At 43.2% G+C, this 14700-nt stretch overlaps 1 protein-coding gene across 2 annotated transcripts in view; it reads left to right on the forward strand.

Annotated features, from left to right (window-relative positions):
- Positions 1-14700, forward strand: part of LOC147688813 (ATP-binding cassette sub-family B member 5-like) — a 973135-nt gene that overhangs the window by 846814 nt on the left and 111621 nt on the right. For both annotated transcript variants that reach the window (XM_086941722.1, XM_086941721.1), the window contains one exon: positions 4834-4934. In XM_086941722.1, coding sequence (XP_086797848.1) covers positions 4834-4934 — 101 coding nt within the window. The remainder of the gene's footprint in view (positions 1-4833; positions 4935-14700) is intronic.

Consider the following 14700-nt stretch of genomic DNA (forward strand, 5'->3'; position numbering starts at 1 on the left):
CTAGAACACAACAGCTACGCCACTGAGAAGTGATGTGCACCGTATACATCAAGAGCTGCAGTATTTTCTGGGGCATGGGGTGCAGATCTAGAATGTGGCGTTCACTTATATGTGCTTTAGAGGGCTTCTAGGAGCTCTGTAAAATACAGAGCGAATCACATACTGACAGTAACATTTGCACATGGTGACGGGATTAGTTAGGCGAAATAATCAACTCTAAAGATGTTTTTGAGAAATCCTCCTAGACTCAGTGCAGGTGTTCACATTGCTGCCTTTATCCGGACTAAAACTTCCTCGTGTTTTCCATTTCACCTAAGTGCAGATTCACAAACAAAGTACTCGATGAGGGTCATAAATAAATTCAAAACATACAGGGAACACATCTTCTAACAGCAATCTAGCTCGACACATTTGCTTAACAGAAAGCCAAATGATTAAGTTTGTAAACTTTGGATTGTTCTGGCACTTCTGCCATCTAGTGGACATACGTACCTCCGAACTTTTGGATTTCATTTATCCTTCGAGACTTCAAAGGCCCAGATGCATCAAGCTAAAATCCGCTCGAAAAGGGGCAGATTCTCAGAATCTGCCCCTTTGCGACCGGTATTATAGCATTTGGGATGCATCATCCCAATGCAAAAATCGCAATTTAAGAAACCGCAAAATTTCGATTTCTTAAATTGCTATTGCATATAAGGAATCTCAAATTGAGATTCTTTAAATGCAATGCATCAAAGTTAAAAAATTAGCGATTTCGCTAAAAGGGGGCGCAAATTACCATGAATTTGAACTTCATGGTAATTTGCAAAAACTTTGAAAAATGCACTAAAGTGCATTTTTCAAATTTTCATGTTGAGCACACACATGCCTGCCCTATGGGCATGTGTGTGCGCAACATATGTGCACCGAACAATTTCAGAGGTGCAACAGGGTGTCCTTTGGACACCCCTGCACCCTTGAAATCGCATTCTCAATTTGCGATTCGCGAATTGCGATTCGCAAATTGAGAATTTCTTCCCATTCATTCCTATGTGCCTCTAGGCCCATAGGAATGAATGGGGAGGTATTCCTTAATTGCGACTCGCAATTTGCGAGTCGGAATTAAGGAATTTTAAGAAATCGCTATTTTTAAAGTGATTTCTTCATGCATTGCATTTTGCAATTCCTTATTAGCGAATCGTTATTTTTCGCTAATAAGGAATCGCAAAATGGATGTTTGATGCATCTGGGGGTTAGGGTCAGTCCATATAAATGAGTCTGTGGCATCTGGCCAGATTCACAAGTAGCTGCGGTACTCCCACAATGAAAAATATTCTGAACCCAGAAAAAGTCCAAATGTACACTTCGAGATTAACCTTCCCTTCGTAATCGTAACCAGTATACACATAGCTAGGTGTGGGTTGTGTTTATGACTTTTGGCAATTCTCCAAACATCCTGGTATTATATACATATTTTTTGGTAGTTTTATGTAGCGCAAATTCGGACTAGGGCAGCATTGGGGCTGTTTACATGAGTACACTAGCTGTCAGTCTCTTTATGGCCCAAAGATAAAGAAATCTGTGAGGTACTCGGCATTGTTACCTGAAAGTCTGTTACGAAGTTCTGTGGTTATGCTGATTTAGCAGCTACCTGCGTCATTATCATATGAAATCTCTTTATTGATGTCTTAACTGCACTTTCACAATTGCCTTAGAAAGCTTCTTGCTTTCTTAAATTTGCATGAAAATGCACCATTTGCCCAATCTTTTTTCAAATTTTTCACTCACTCACCAACGGACACTCATCCTGAAATGTTACGCCTCACCTCTTTCAAATGTCACCAGCTGCCTCTGTGTATTACTACAAAAAATAAAACTCATTTTTTCTTGACAGCAGCCACAGGGACATATTAAGTATTTTGGGAAGTTCTTTGATGACAGATCATAGCTCACTGTGCTATATTAGGGTTGTAACTTATGAACTGTAGTAACAAAAGGATCTTTGACCAAAGCAGCAGCACTGAGGGATCCACATAAAATGCAGTTTGCTGATTTGAGTGGTACATGTTCTTTGCAGCAGGCATACTGACCCACTACGCTACTTTAACATGAGTAAAACCTGCCACTAGAAAAAAACTATGGTCTCTCTCCAGCAGGAATATTAATCACCAGAGTTATCTTGACATTTTTATTGGTGCCTGTAAGCTGCTGAACACACAAGGAAATCCGCATCAGGAGCATTTAATCTTGTGTTATTTCAAAACACAGCACACCTCCTGGTCAGCAGCAGGTGTGGCTGTGCTAGTCACACCGCCCTAGAGTGGACCCTGTAAGTGAGGTCCTGTTTTGATCTAAAAGAAACCGTTTTTTATTGATGTTGCATGAAAATGGTATTTAAGAATTATTAAAGGTCATCAGGGCAAGACCCTATGCAGAACACAGCTGGCTATTTCAGGGGACTCCTTGAAAGGATAGGGCCCTGGGCCAGAACCCACTTTGCCTAAGCCTTAAAACGTCTTTGCACAAACAACAAAATGTGCAAACAAGGCCTGCAAAAGTTCTGTTGAAAAGAGAAACACCTTCTCACAAGACAGACAATGCTACTAATCATTTCCTGAACCCTATGGGGTATAAAAAGAAGAAATACAACACCTGGGCCAAGGAATATGCAAAATATTGTCTATATTAAAGTCTTTGTAGTATATACAGATAATTTAAAGCATATTAATGGTTGCTCCATTGGGTGAAAAAGTGTAAAAAAGGGTGTTTATGCAGAGTGGCAAGTGACTAGAAATAAAATGATGAAATATGAATTGCAGGGCATGCAACAACTGCATGAAGCCTGTCTGAGCTGAAAATCTGTATCCTACTCAATATCCTTATCGAATTCCGCCTTGAGGACAATGGTCCAGTCCAGGCATAGATAATAAGGTTATTGACATTTCGACCCAGAAAAAATGTGGTCACTCAAAACCTTTAATGTGGATCTTTAGCAGGACATGTAAGTGGAGCAACCTAGAGTAGCATAGGTACTTTTCCCTCAACTGGGCGAGCAAACATCTATGGACGAAGGCACATGGGCTCCTCTTCTAAGGCTCATGCATCAAATAATTTCCATTGGAAATCTATAACTTCATGGATGCGGCATACAAAGAATGAGACCTTTACTCACTAATGTAGGTAGGGAAAGTTCTCTTGTGTAATTCACAAGTATCGAGTGGAAGTTCCCTTCCAATAATTTGCAGAATGGGTGCTTCTCACTACAATGTATTTACTTTTCAGTTTCGGCTGCACATACAGGTTCTGTCTGAAATTTTAGGTTCCAGCAACCAGCTTAATTTTATAGCCCCATTGAAATGCCAAGTGCTGAATCTCCAGGAGGAACTCTGGAGAAAAAATGTAGACCTGGAAGTGGAATTGAGTATGGTACTCCCCATTTTCATGTAACACCCTCATTTCATAGTTGAACCTCAACGTTCCATTGTATTTCTGAGTATTTCCACATCCCTAAAATGTGTCTCTTTCCTCACTATCAGTAACTGCTGAGGGCAAACGTACTAAGTAAATTATGGGGCATTGACAAACCAGTGTTTTCATTTTGTAATGACACCCTCGTTTGTAATATCCAAATTCCTAAACCATAATACTATCTATCATTTCATGATTTGTGGTCACGCATGACTTCTCTGTTCATGCTCCCAGGACCTGAAACAACATCATCCTTAACAATAAAAATGCTCCCGCCCACCTGGAATTTAGAAATAATCTGAACACTCATTTCTTAAGACAGCAGTGCATTGTTACACCTTAGGGTCTACTACAATCATTTGTTTGCCTCATTATAAACAACCAAGGCTCATATCTCCTGCCCTTATCCTGTGCTTCACTGCACTGTAACTAGGTTTAGACCATGAATGTTCCCATACTTACATCGTTTTATATAGTTTGGGTCACTACTGGTGTGTAAACTTGTGTCCTCTGAGTCAGTAACGCGCCACCCAGTATTTCCAGCACTCTATGTAATCTAGCCATGTGCATAGCTCGTACATGGTGCTCCTTATGAGTTAGCTGAAAACGACGTGGGGACCTACTGGAGAAAAAAATAATGATTTTAGCATAAATATCAGCACTAGTGCCTGCCTATCACAAGTTGCAAGCCTCAGCATCAGGAACAACCTGTGAGACCCGTAATTACCGAGTCAGGCATCGTTTTTCCAGGTTCTGGGACTTTTTTCGCAGACTTTTTCCACCTGTTCTGTGCACGTGGAAAAGGTTAGCAGAAAGTTCCATGGTTTTACCTGGTGCATTTCAACACCCGAGTAATCCGGTCCAAGTTCTCTTGCACCTGGTACGCCTGAATGCATGTATATCGGGTCTCTGTGGGATACCAATCCTTAAGCTTTGTAATGAGGGGCACAGCTAAATATATAACCCTAAAGAGAAGAACATATTAGTACTTGTGTTACTTTACCAACTTTGAAAGATATATGTTTCTTTCATAATTTCCCATGCGAATATCATTGTATGCAGTTTTAGAAGGGAATAAATTAGCATGATATTAGGATACCGTATTATTAACACAAGTGAAAAGATTGTATACAAACCAATGACTAACCAGTATCGTTAGTACAATCAATAAGCACAATGCCTATTACTAACTATGTCAAATTCCTTGTAGATGTTTCCCGTGTTCATATTAACATTGCCTCAACAAAAAGGCACATATTTCCTGTAGTGTTCTTCTGCTATTGTCAAATGGTCTGCCCTTGACTTAATTGGGAAAAGATGATTAATTGGGAAAAGATGATCTTTTTACAAATGTTTATTTTCTTACATATTTCATGTCAAGTATAGATTGCAACAGAAGCAGTGGAGAACATCCGCACAGTGGTGTCTCTAACCAGTGAAAGAAAATTTGAAGAAATGTACGAACAACAGTTACAGAAACCCTATAGGTGAGACTAATATGCATACTTAGCCTGGCATCCTGTGATTGCAAATGCATATTCTTTACTTATTGCCTACTTTTACGTTTTTCAAGCAGTCTGTTAGTTCTACTGAAATTATGTTGAAAAACCATGACCAAATTCGTCCTCACAGAATATGAATCATACACTCTTATTAGTGAATCAAGCTTAAATTGATTGATTGGGGATTTCTTAATAACAATTACCCACAAGGCATTCATGGCCCTAGGACCAGGCAGGGAAGTGGGGAGAAAAGGACAGTTAGTTTCTTCAAAGTACTGGATGGGACCCTAGTTAAATGTTATTACTGTTGTGAGTCCTAATGAAATTCACTCATTATCTGTGGTATCTTGTTTATCAGAAAGAAAGGGCAAAATGTCCTTAAGCAAGGAAAGCTGATAAAAAAGTGTATTTCATTTGATCTGGCTGGTCCTTGTCAATATGAATTTTATATGATGTGGGAATAGGAAGTGATGATGTTCAGGGTTCTCAGAGGATCATGTTTCAGTAACCAATGGCATTGTCTGACTATAGACCAAACCCTAAGAAAAGTAGTATCATCAGCACAGCAAAATAATCTAAAATCAAAAGAATAGGTCAGAGGAGCTAGGAGCTGTACACCAACATTAAACAGTTTGGGGGAAAGGACAGCAGCGCGTAACAAGTAAAAGGAACGTATTGGGACTTTCATTACATCCTAAGTTAGATTCACTAATCACACCAATATCAATTTTGGTTGATAACATTTACATTCAGATCAGAAGTTTTCTTCTGTAATATTCCTTAACAATTGATCCAACAAAATATATTTGTGCTAATGATTTTCTGAACATTCTTTTTAAGATTGGAAATTCTTGTTTAATATATATTCATATAGATATCTAGGTACATCATCAAAAGAAGAATGCAACGTTGTCATAAGGCATAATAACAAACATAGCAATCCATTGAACTATAAATTCAAATCGAGAAAAGAATTAAGTACGATAGATATCAAAAGGCTAAACATAATTAATAGAGATAATTGTGTTAGTTTTAAGAGAACGGAAGAACAGGTAGTTATGAAGGGAAATAATAGAAAGATGAAGATAGGAGCATAGGAGAAAGGAAAAGTAAGAAGATATTAATAGGGCAATACAACTTACATTTGTAGGTATTAATGTAAGTATCAACATGACAAAATGCATTTCTAAAGGAAGCAAAAATATACATAGCAATTACAAAAGCATTACAATCCAAATTTAAGAAACTATATAAAAAGATGACAACAAATTAAAAAGGTATGTAACCTTCTGCTTCACTTGTAGCAAAAGTAAACGTGTTTAGTCTTTGACAAATGTCATGTGAACCACAGCCATGAATCTGCTCCTTTATATGATAACTGTAGTGTAAGAGATATGGGATTGCCCAGTCTATTATTGCAACAAATGCCATTCTGAATACTTATCAGTGCAGATCTCCTAAAATGTTTCGAGTTTATAGTAATCTCTTGAATAGCAGTTGCAAGCAACAAACTCCTTAAGTCTGGCTGTGCCCGGCAATTTGTGGGACCAAACTTCCAAGAAAAATATTTCAAAATGGCAAGTGTACAGTAGTTTTCATTATGTAGTTAATGAATTCCAACACTTGAGACCAGAATTGAAAACATTGTACACTGTGAACATGACCAGCAGGTATAAGAGGTAGGTAATAAGGGGATTACTTTTATTTATCAATGTTGGCGTTTAAAGTAATCTATTATAGATGTAAAAGGTGTTTGTGCTAGAAAAAGTATCTGCAGAACTGTTCATAATAAAGAACAGTTTTTCTGCACTTGATGAAATATTTTTCCGCACTTTAAATTTCTCCCATTTAAAAAAAAATGCCTGTATTTTTCAGTTACAACTATGGCAGCGTGTCTACCAGTCACTGAGAGCAAGATGTCTGATATCTGTAAATGTAAACCTTTGAAATGGGAGAAAATACAATTGAAGAGTTAGCTTTATGTTTATATGCATTGTATAAAACTTGTCATTTTAATTTTCTCTCATGTCAAAGTGTCTTTACAAACAGCAGGCATTTTACTCCCAGTGGCCTATTGACATGGTGCCACATTCATAACAGGAAAATAATGTAATTTGTTTATATGTGAGGAATTTAAAGTGGAGAAACATACTTCATAAAACATTAGGATTTAATTGGCTTAATTTAAAATAAAGAAAAACAATGCTCCATAGAAACATTTTTCTTCACTTTAAATGTCTCCCACTGTATTTTTTCAGTTATAAATACGGCACTCTAGTGTCTACCAGCCTCTGGGAGCACGATGCCTACTGTTTGTAAATACAACACTTTGAAATGCGACACAATTAAAATGAAGAGTTAACTATATAATTAAGGTAACTGTTCAGTTTAATTTTCTCTGATTTAAAAGCATTCACAAACATCATTTTGTTCTCATGCTCCAATATTGAGTTGAGAACAACTTTTATTTAAGAGTTAAATACCTCAGTACTTCAGTTCTTCACCTCTGTATCTTGGGTCATACATCTGAGTGCACCTCTGCTTGTTATCAGGCTCTTCTATCTGGAGCCTGATAATAATGTAAAATAAACATAGCCTTTCCTTACTTGAAAAGGAAAATGTGACACTCATTTATTGCAGTTCTTAGTTAAAAATGAACTCAAGGCTGGGAGCAACTCTGAAGGTTTCTGCAAGCGTCTGGTAGCTCACCATTGACTGGTTGGAGACGCCTGACTCCTTCTCTTCCCTGTTCTGTGAAGTATACAATTGCACAGAGTAATAAGATCCCAAGTTAAATTTCGACATGCTATTACCTACAGCTTTTTACAGTAATCAGTATCTAAGTGCACACAAGGAGAAAGAGTAGGAAGCTGACGTTCTTGCACAGGGGTGGTGCCCATATGGGGCCCGCTGCATCACTTATGGGATGGTATCAGATTCATGTGAAGCCCCAGGACATCATCTGCCAGTGCACAAAAGTAATTGCTGGAATTTTTTTCCAGATCTACCTGGCACCATGATATTCTAGGTAAGGAAAGTGTAGTTAGACACTACCCATGACAAAGGGTAAGTATCTTGTTCACCTAGCCTAGTGAAATGTATTCTGGTATTTGTAGTACTTATATTAAAACACAGTGGTCAGCAAGTGACTACGCCATATATTCATTGAACTTCCTACACCCAGGCATACAATGAAAGGTTGCCTTGTAGAACATTATTACTTACGTCGTGGAGCAATTCCCTGAAATTTTTTTTGCTAGTTTAAAAGTGCCACGTTCATCTGTTAAAAAGAAAATACCCCATTACCAACAGATGATGCATCTATGCAGACAGAAAAAACAGGAAATGAGGCTGGAGGAGCTGGGCACAGACTTCTGATTCCAGGGCCCAACCACCAGCCTCCACTCCCCTCCCCTTCCCAAACTGCAAAAGGTCACAAAGCTGGATGTCAGTCACAAGTGTTCATATCCTGTACCATGAGGACCAATCAAACAACCTCAAGCATAGCCCACTTTAAAATCTACAGTCCTGCTTCAGAGACTGAGTAGGTGACATAAATCCAAGGGCATGTAGAAAACAGGATTAGGATTCTAGTGAACCCTGTGCTGGATGTACTGCACTAACAATTACAAGCAATGTGGGCATGGAGTAGGAAGGGCAATAGTCTAGGATCCTACATACAGCAAGGCTTCCAACCCATGTCCAGCAGTATGAGCTCCTTGACTGAGTTTGTCAATCAATCAATCAAACCATATTTTTAGAGCATGGCTAATCATCCCTGGGGGGATTCAGGCGCTGAGTTCCTTTTCTGAAGTCTGCCAGTGAGGGTGCTGTTTGTGGGTGGAGGGCGAGTTTGTTCCAGGACTTGGCGGGGAGGTAGGAGAAGAAACAACTTCTGCTGTTGTTCCAGCAAATGCTGGGAACGTGAGCGAGGGAGGCGGAGCGCACTTGTCTGGCAGGCTGGGGGAAGTTCGGGCGGTGGTTGATGTTTGCTGGACCTTGGTCGTGGACTGCTTTGTAGGTGTGGGTCAGCATCTTGAATTGGCATCTTTTTTAGATGGGGAGCCAGTGGGTGTTCTTGAGGTAGGGGGTGATGTGGGTCCATTTGTGGGGGTTGAGGATGATTCTGGCTGCTGTATTCTGTATTGTCTGGAGTCACTTGAGGAGATGGGTGGTGGTACCGGCGTAGAGTGTGTTTCCGTAGTTCAGCTGGCTGGTAAACGAGGACTTGTGTAACTGGTGTTGATGGGAATCTATCTAAAGATCTTTTGAAGCATGCGGAGGATGTGAAATCAGGAGTAGGAGATTGCGTTTGACCTGTCGTTTCATGGTGAATTTGCTGTCCATTATGACTCTGAGGCTGAGGGCTTGGGCCGTAGGAGTGGGTGCCTGTCTGAGCTCGGGAGGCCACCGAGTGTAGTCCCACGGAGAGATGTTTTTCCCAAGAATCAGCATTTCCGTCTTGTCCGTATTGAGCTTTATGCAGTTTGTCCTTTTCCTGCTGGCGACGCTCGTCATGGCATTTCGTACGTTTGTTTTGTTGTTGTTGGGGTCTTCCATGATAGTGACGATGAGTTGGGTGTCATCCACATAGGTGAAGATGTTGAGTCCATGGGATCGGATGATGTTCACCAGTGGTGTCATGTAGGTGTTGAACAATATGGGGCTAAGGGACGATCCTTTGTGGACGGTGCAGATGATGCTGTTGTTTTCGGAAGTGTTAGGTGGTAGACGTATTCTCTTGGTGTGTCCTGTGAGGAAGGAGGCGATCCATTTGAGGGCTGATGAGAGTGTGGTGAAATATGGTGTGGAATGCTGCTGAGAGGTCGAGGATTATTAGGGCTGCTGTTTCACGTTGGTAGAGGAGGGATCTGATGACATTGGTTGCCGCAATCAGTGCGGTCTCGGTGTTGTGGTTGGCACAGAAGCAGGTATGGGAGATGTCAAGTAAGTTGTTTCTTTCTAGGTGTTCAACGAGCTGGTGGTTGATAGCTTTCTCAATGGACTTTGGCAGGGAACGGGAACAGCAACATTGGTCAGTCATTTTTAGTCAGCTGGGGTCGGCGGAGGGTTTCTGTAGGAGGGTCTGACCTCTGCGTGTTTCCATACTTCGGGGAAGGTGACTGTGATGATGGATGCGTTGAGGATAGTTGTGAGTGCGCTCCTGATTTCTTTGTGTCTGAGGTTGAAGGCGTGATGGGGGCAGAGGTCCAATGGCGCTCAGGAGTGAATGGAGGTCATGATGGCTATGGTCTTCTGATTTTGTGAGAGGCGTCCAGGTGGTAAGCAGGTTGTTGTGGGTGGCGTCTGTTGGTGTGAAGAGGTTGTCGATGTTTGTGGGTTGTGGGTCGAAGTTGCAGTAAATGGCAGATATCTTTTGAAAGTAATTTGCTAGAGTGTCACATTGTTCTTGAGAAGGGTGGACTGTGTTCTCACTGGCTGACTCTCTGATGATGCTGAAGAGTTCCTTGGTGTGGTTGGCACTTGCCTCGAAGCGGCCTTTCGATGAGACTCTCTTAGCTTCTTTAAGAAGTTGGTGGTATTTGCTGAGGACAGCTCTGCAGGCGGCAAGGTCTGTGGGATTCCTGCTGGAGCACCATTGTCTTTCTAGTTGCTTGCATTCGCGTTTGATGGTCCGGAGTTCTGGTGTGTACCAACTGGTGTGTTTCGTGAATTTTCTGTTTTTGTCCATGTTATGTTATGTTATATATGATTTGTAACACACAAAATTACTTAGGAGTATCCTGGCGCGGATGGACTAAAGCCGAGAGAGCACAAATAAATTAGCTGGAGAGATTGAAAAGATGAGTTTTAAGAAGTATCTTAAAAATGCGGAGGTCCTGAGTGTGTCGCAAAAGGCCGGGAAGGCTGTTCCATAAAGTGGCCACCTTTACTGACCACGAATGGCCGCCCATCCTAGAGCGACAAAACCGGGGAATGGCCAGTAGGCGGAGAGAGGAGGAGCGAAGCGAGCGGCCCGGTTTGTAAAAGGCCACGCGCTTCCTAATATACGAAGGTCCAGAGTCATGCAGGGCTTTATGGGCCATGGTCAAGATTTTAAATTGAACCCGCTGGGCCACAGGTAACCAGTGTAGGTCACGTAGAAGTAGCCTCACACTGGGTCGTTTGGAGATGTTAAATAAGAGTCTGGCCACCACATTTTGAATCAGTTGGAGTTTATTCATGAGATAGCCAGGGATACCAATGAATAAGGCATTCGCATAGTCAAGCCTGGAAAGGATAAGTGCCCGTGCCACCATTTCCTTTGCTTGCTGCGGTAGCAGAGGAAAAAACTTTCTAAAAGTTTTAAGAGTGTCGAAGCAGATACCAGTAAGTTTTTTAATATGCTCTGAGAACTGAAGATCTTCCCCGAACCATACCCCTAAGTTCGTGGCCTGGTTGCCCACTGACCGTGGGCATGGGAAGTCCGGTGGCCACAAGGCCTCTCTAAACAGCGGGGAAAATTTGCCATAATGCAATATCTCCGATTTTTCTTCATTACACTTGAGATACTCCTTGGCCAGCCAGGTAAACACAGCTGATAAGCACCTCTGTGCATCCCCGGTGCACAATTCTGATCCTTTCCACGTAAATAGAAGCTGTGTGTCATCAGCATATGCCATCATTTTGGCACCCAGCCCCTCCGCCAGGGCAATCAAAGGAGTCATGTAGATATTGAAGAGTAGCGGGCTCAGGGTGGAGCCCTGCAGGACTCCAGTTGATAGCTTCCTGGCAGAGGATGAAAAGGGGGGCATCCAGACCTGTTGGGGGCGCTCCTCCAAAAAGGATTTCAGCCAAGCCCACACCACACCAGAGACGCCGATGGATGAGAGCCGATTTAGAAGAAGCTGGTGAGGTACCGTATCGAAGACGGCAGAGAGGTCCAGTAACATCAGAGCTGCTCTGTCGCCCTCGTCCAGGCACTCCCTAATTGCTTCAGCTTCCTCAACCAGTGCAGTCTCTGTGCTGAAAGATGTTCTGAAGCCAGACTGGGCTGGGTGGAGCGCCCCTGATGTTTCTACAAAGGTCTCAAGTTGACGGAAGACCACCTTTTCACAAACCTTGGCCAGTGCCGGCAGTAACGAGATGGGACGATAGTTAGAAGGCAGCAGCAGGGGATTTTTTATGAAGCAGGAGAAGTTTAGCCTGTTTCCATTGAGCGAGTACTTCAAGATAGACACTCCCTGCTACCCCCGCTAAAGCTCTAGCTGGGCATGGGTCTGATGGAGAGCCTGATTTTAGAGATTTGAGGGTAGCAAGAATGTCGGAGTCTTCAATTGGCAAGAATGGGGACAAAAGGAGGCAGGAAGAGTTGTTAGACAGGAGAGCTGTAGGTGATGAGGTCTGCGGTTCCCTTGCATCCGACCCTAAGCTTTCTTGAATAGATTGAATTTTGCTGATAAAAAAGGAGGAGAGTTCCTCGCACCACTGAGGGGAGGCTGGAAGAGGTTTTTGTTCCGCACTGGGAGACATAAAACATCTGACAATTGGAAAATCTCCTTACTATTATTATTAGCTTTAAAAATTTGCTCTGCATAGAAATCACTTTTAGCTTTCTTGACAGCAGCATAATAAACCCTCTGAGCCGCACAAAGCACTGTTTTAGCTGCCGGGCAGTAGGCAGCACGCCACTGGCGCCCCAGTTTCTTACCTCCCAATTTTAACTCTTTTAGGGACGTAGAAAACCATCGATTCGAGGGGGACAATCTATGATGACTAGTAGCTGAGGGTTTGGAGGAGGATTCGACCCCCTGACAGACCCAGGTGTTAAAACAGTCCACCGCCTCTCCAAGGTCCACTGCGGGAACCAGAGGGGTATTAATCAAGGCCTCGGAAAAAGCTGGAATGTTAATCCTCCGCCTAGAAGGAACATGGGACGAAGGTAGGGTGGAAGAGGGTGTCCCCATATCCCAGGAAAACCTAACAAAGAAATGATCAGACCATGTCACTGGGAAGGGGTCCCGGACATGCAAATCTAAATTCGAACATACCAGGTCAATCAGATGGCCGCCCGTATGAGTTGGTCCCTCCACCCACTGGGTCAGTTGCATGAGGTCAAGTAAATCCAGCAGAGCAACGGAATCGGAAACCTCTGGGGTGTCTAAGTGATTATTAAATCACCCAAGAAAAGAAATTTGGGAAAGCGCAGCACACGCGGGGCAATGATATCTCCTAGAGTGTCCAAGAACGTTCCAAGAGGGCCAGGCGGCCGGTACAGCAGTGTATCCCCCAGAGTAAAGTGGGGTGACAAGGTGAAAGTGAAGTCCAGCGCCTCCACCTCCGTTAGTTCTCTGACGGTGGAGCAAGTGAATGCCCAAGCCTCCTGGAATATCACCGCCGTTCCTCCCCCTCTCCCCGTTGTGCGGTCCGACCAAGTCATGGGGATGACTTGGTCGGCGCAGTTGAAGATCCAGGTGGAGAAGTTCTGAACAGCCTGATCCAAGTTGCTGTAGGTGTCGGGCCGGTTGGTGCTGAGTGCCGATGTCCACTGGGTGTATGTAACTTCCAGCTGCGGTGGGATGAGCTCGGGGCTTGGTATAGGCGCCTCAGGATTCTGTGATGGTGAAATGCACAATACTCTAGTTGTTCCAGGTGAGTTCAGCGACGTGGCTGAACTTGACTTTGTCACTGGCTGTGAAAATGGAGTCCAGCGTGTGTCCTGCCCATTATGTGGGCAGGTGACCAGCTCGGTGAGGGGTGAACAGCCATGTAAACGCGGGGATTACCCTGCAATGCCATTACAACGCAGGGATTACAACGAAAGTCATTACAACGACTTTCGCTGGAGGGCGCTGTTGGATAGGGAATAGTTTAATTTTCTATCCAACACCATCCCTACTGTCAACGTGGGCTGGAGTTGGAATAGAAAATTAAACTATTCCACTATCCAGCACCCTCCAGCGAAAGACGTTGTAACGACTTTCGTTGTAATCCCCGCGTTGTAATGGCATGCGGGGTAAAAGCCCGCATTGTAAAGCCATACAACCCGGTGAGGCCTATGTTGCTCATGCTTTCCATGTGGTTGGTGGAGTTAGAGTCTTTGTGGTTGTCGGGGTGGAAGTTGAGGTCACAGAGGAAGAGGTAGTGCTTGGAGTCGATGGCCAGCGGGGCAATGAATTTGAAGATGTTGTTTCAAAATCCAGGGTGGAGACCAGGGTGTCTGTAGGTGAGGGTTCTTTTGATGGTTGTCTTGGCGTCAGTTTTAAGTTGGAAATTTAGGTGTTCCCTGATCGGTGTGGTGACGTCTTCAGTGGTGGTGCATTGGAAGGTTTCCTTGTGGATTACGGCTATACCTCTTCCGTGTTTGTTGGTGTGGTCTCGGTGTATCATCGTGTGGCCATGGGGTATTGCGGTGGCGATGTCAGGGGATGAAGTGGGGATAAGCCTGTTCTCAGTGATGAAGATCACGTCAGGGGTGGTGGTGGAGATGACATCCCAGATTTCTGTGGCATGTTTGCAGAGGGACCAGGCATTGAGCAGAATGCACTGGAGCTGTTCGAGAGTGTCCAAAGTCTGCTTGGTGGGTGTGGTGCGTGTTCCTGTGCAATAAAGAGGTCTGGCTTTGCATGTGAAATGACAGTGGCTGTAGGAGAAGGGTCCTTCTGTTGATCGAGGAGATGAGATGCAGCAAATGTTGTTGTGGCATCTGGGGGCAAAGGCAAGGAGATTGGGGTGGAATATCGCTGGGTGTGCGGAGGACCAGGGTTCCTGGTGCTGGGCACGGTCCAGGAGTGAACAGGTGCAGATGGGC

Source organism: Lissotriton vulgaris, chromosome 10, assembly GCF_964263255.1.
Source record: "Lissotriton vulgaris chromosome 10, aLisVul1.2, whole genome shotgun sequence".
In the NCBI taxonomy this organism is placed as follows: Eukaryota; Metazoa; Chordata; class Amphibia; order Caudata; family Salamandridae; genus Lissotriton; species Lissotriton vulgaris.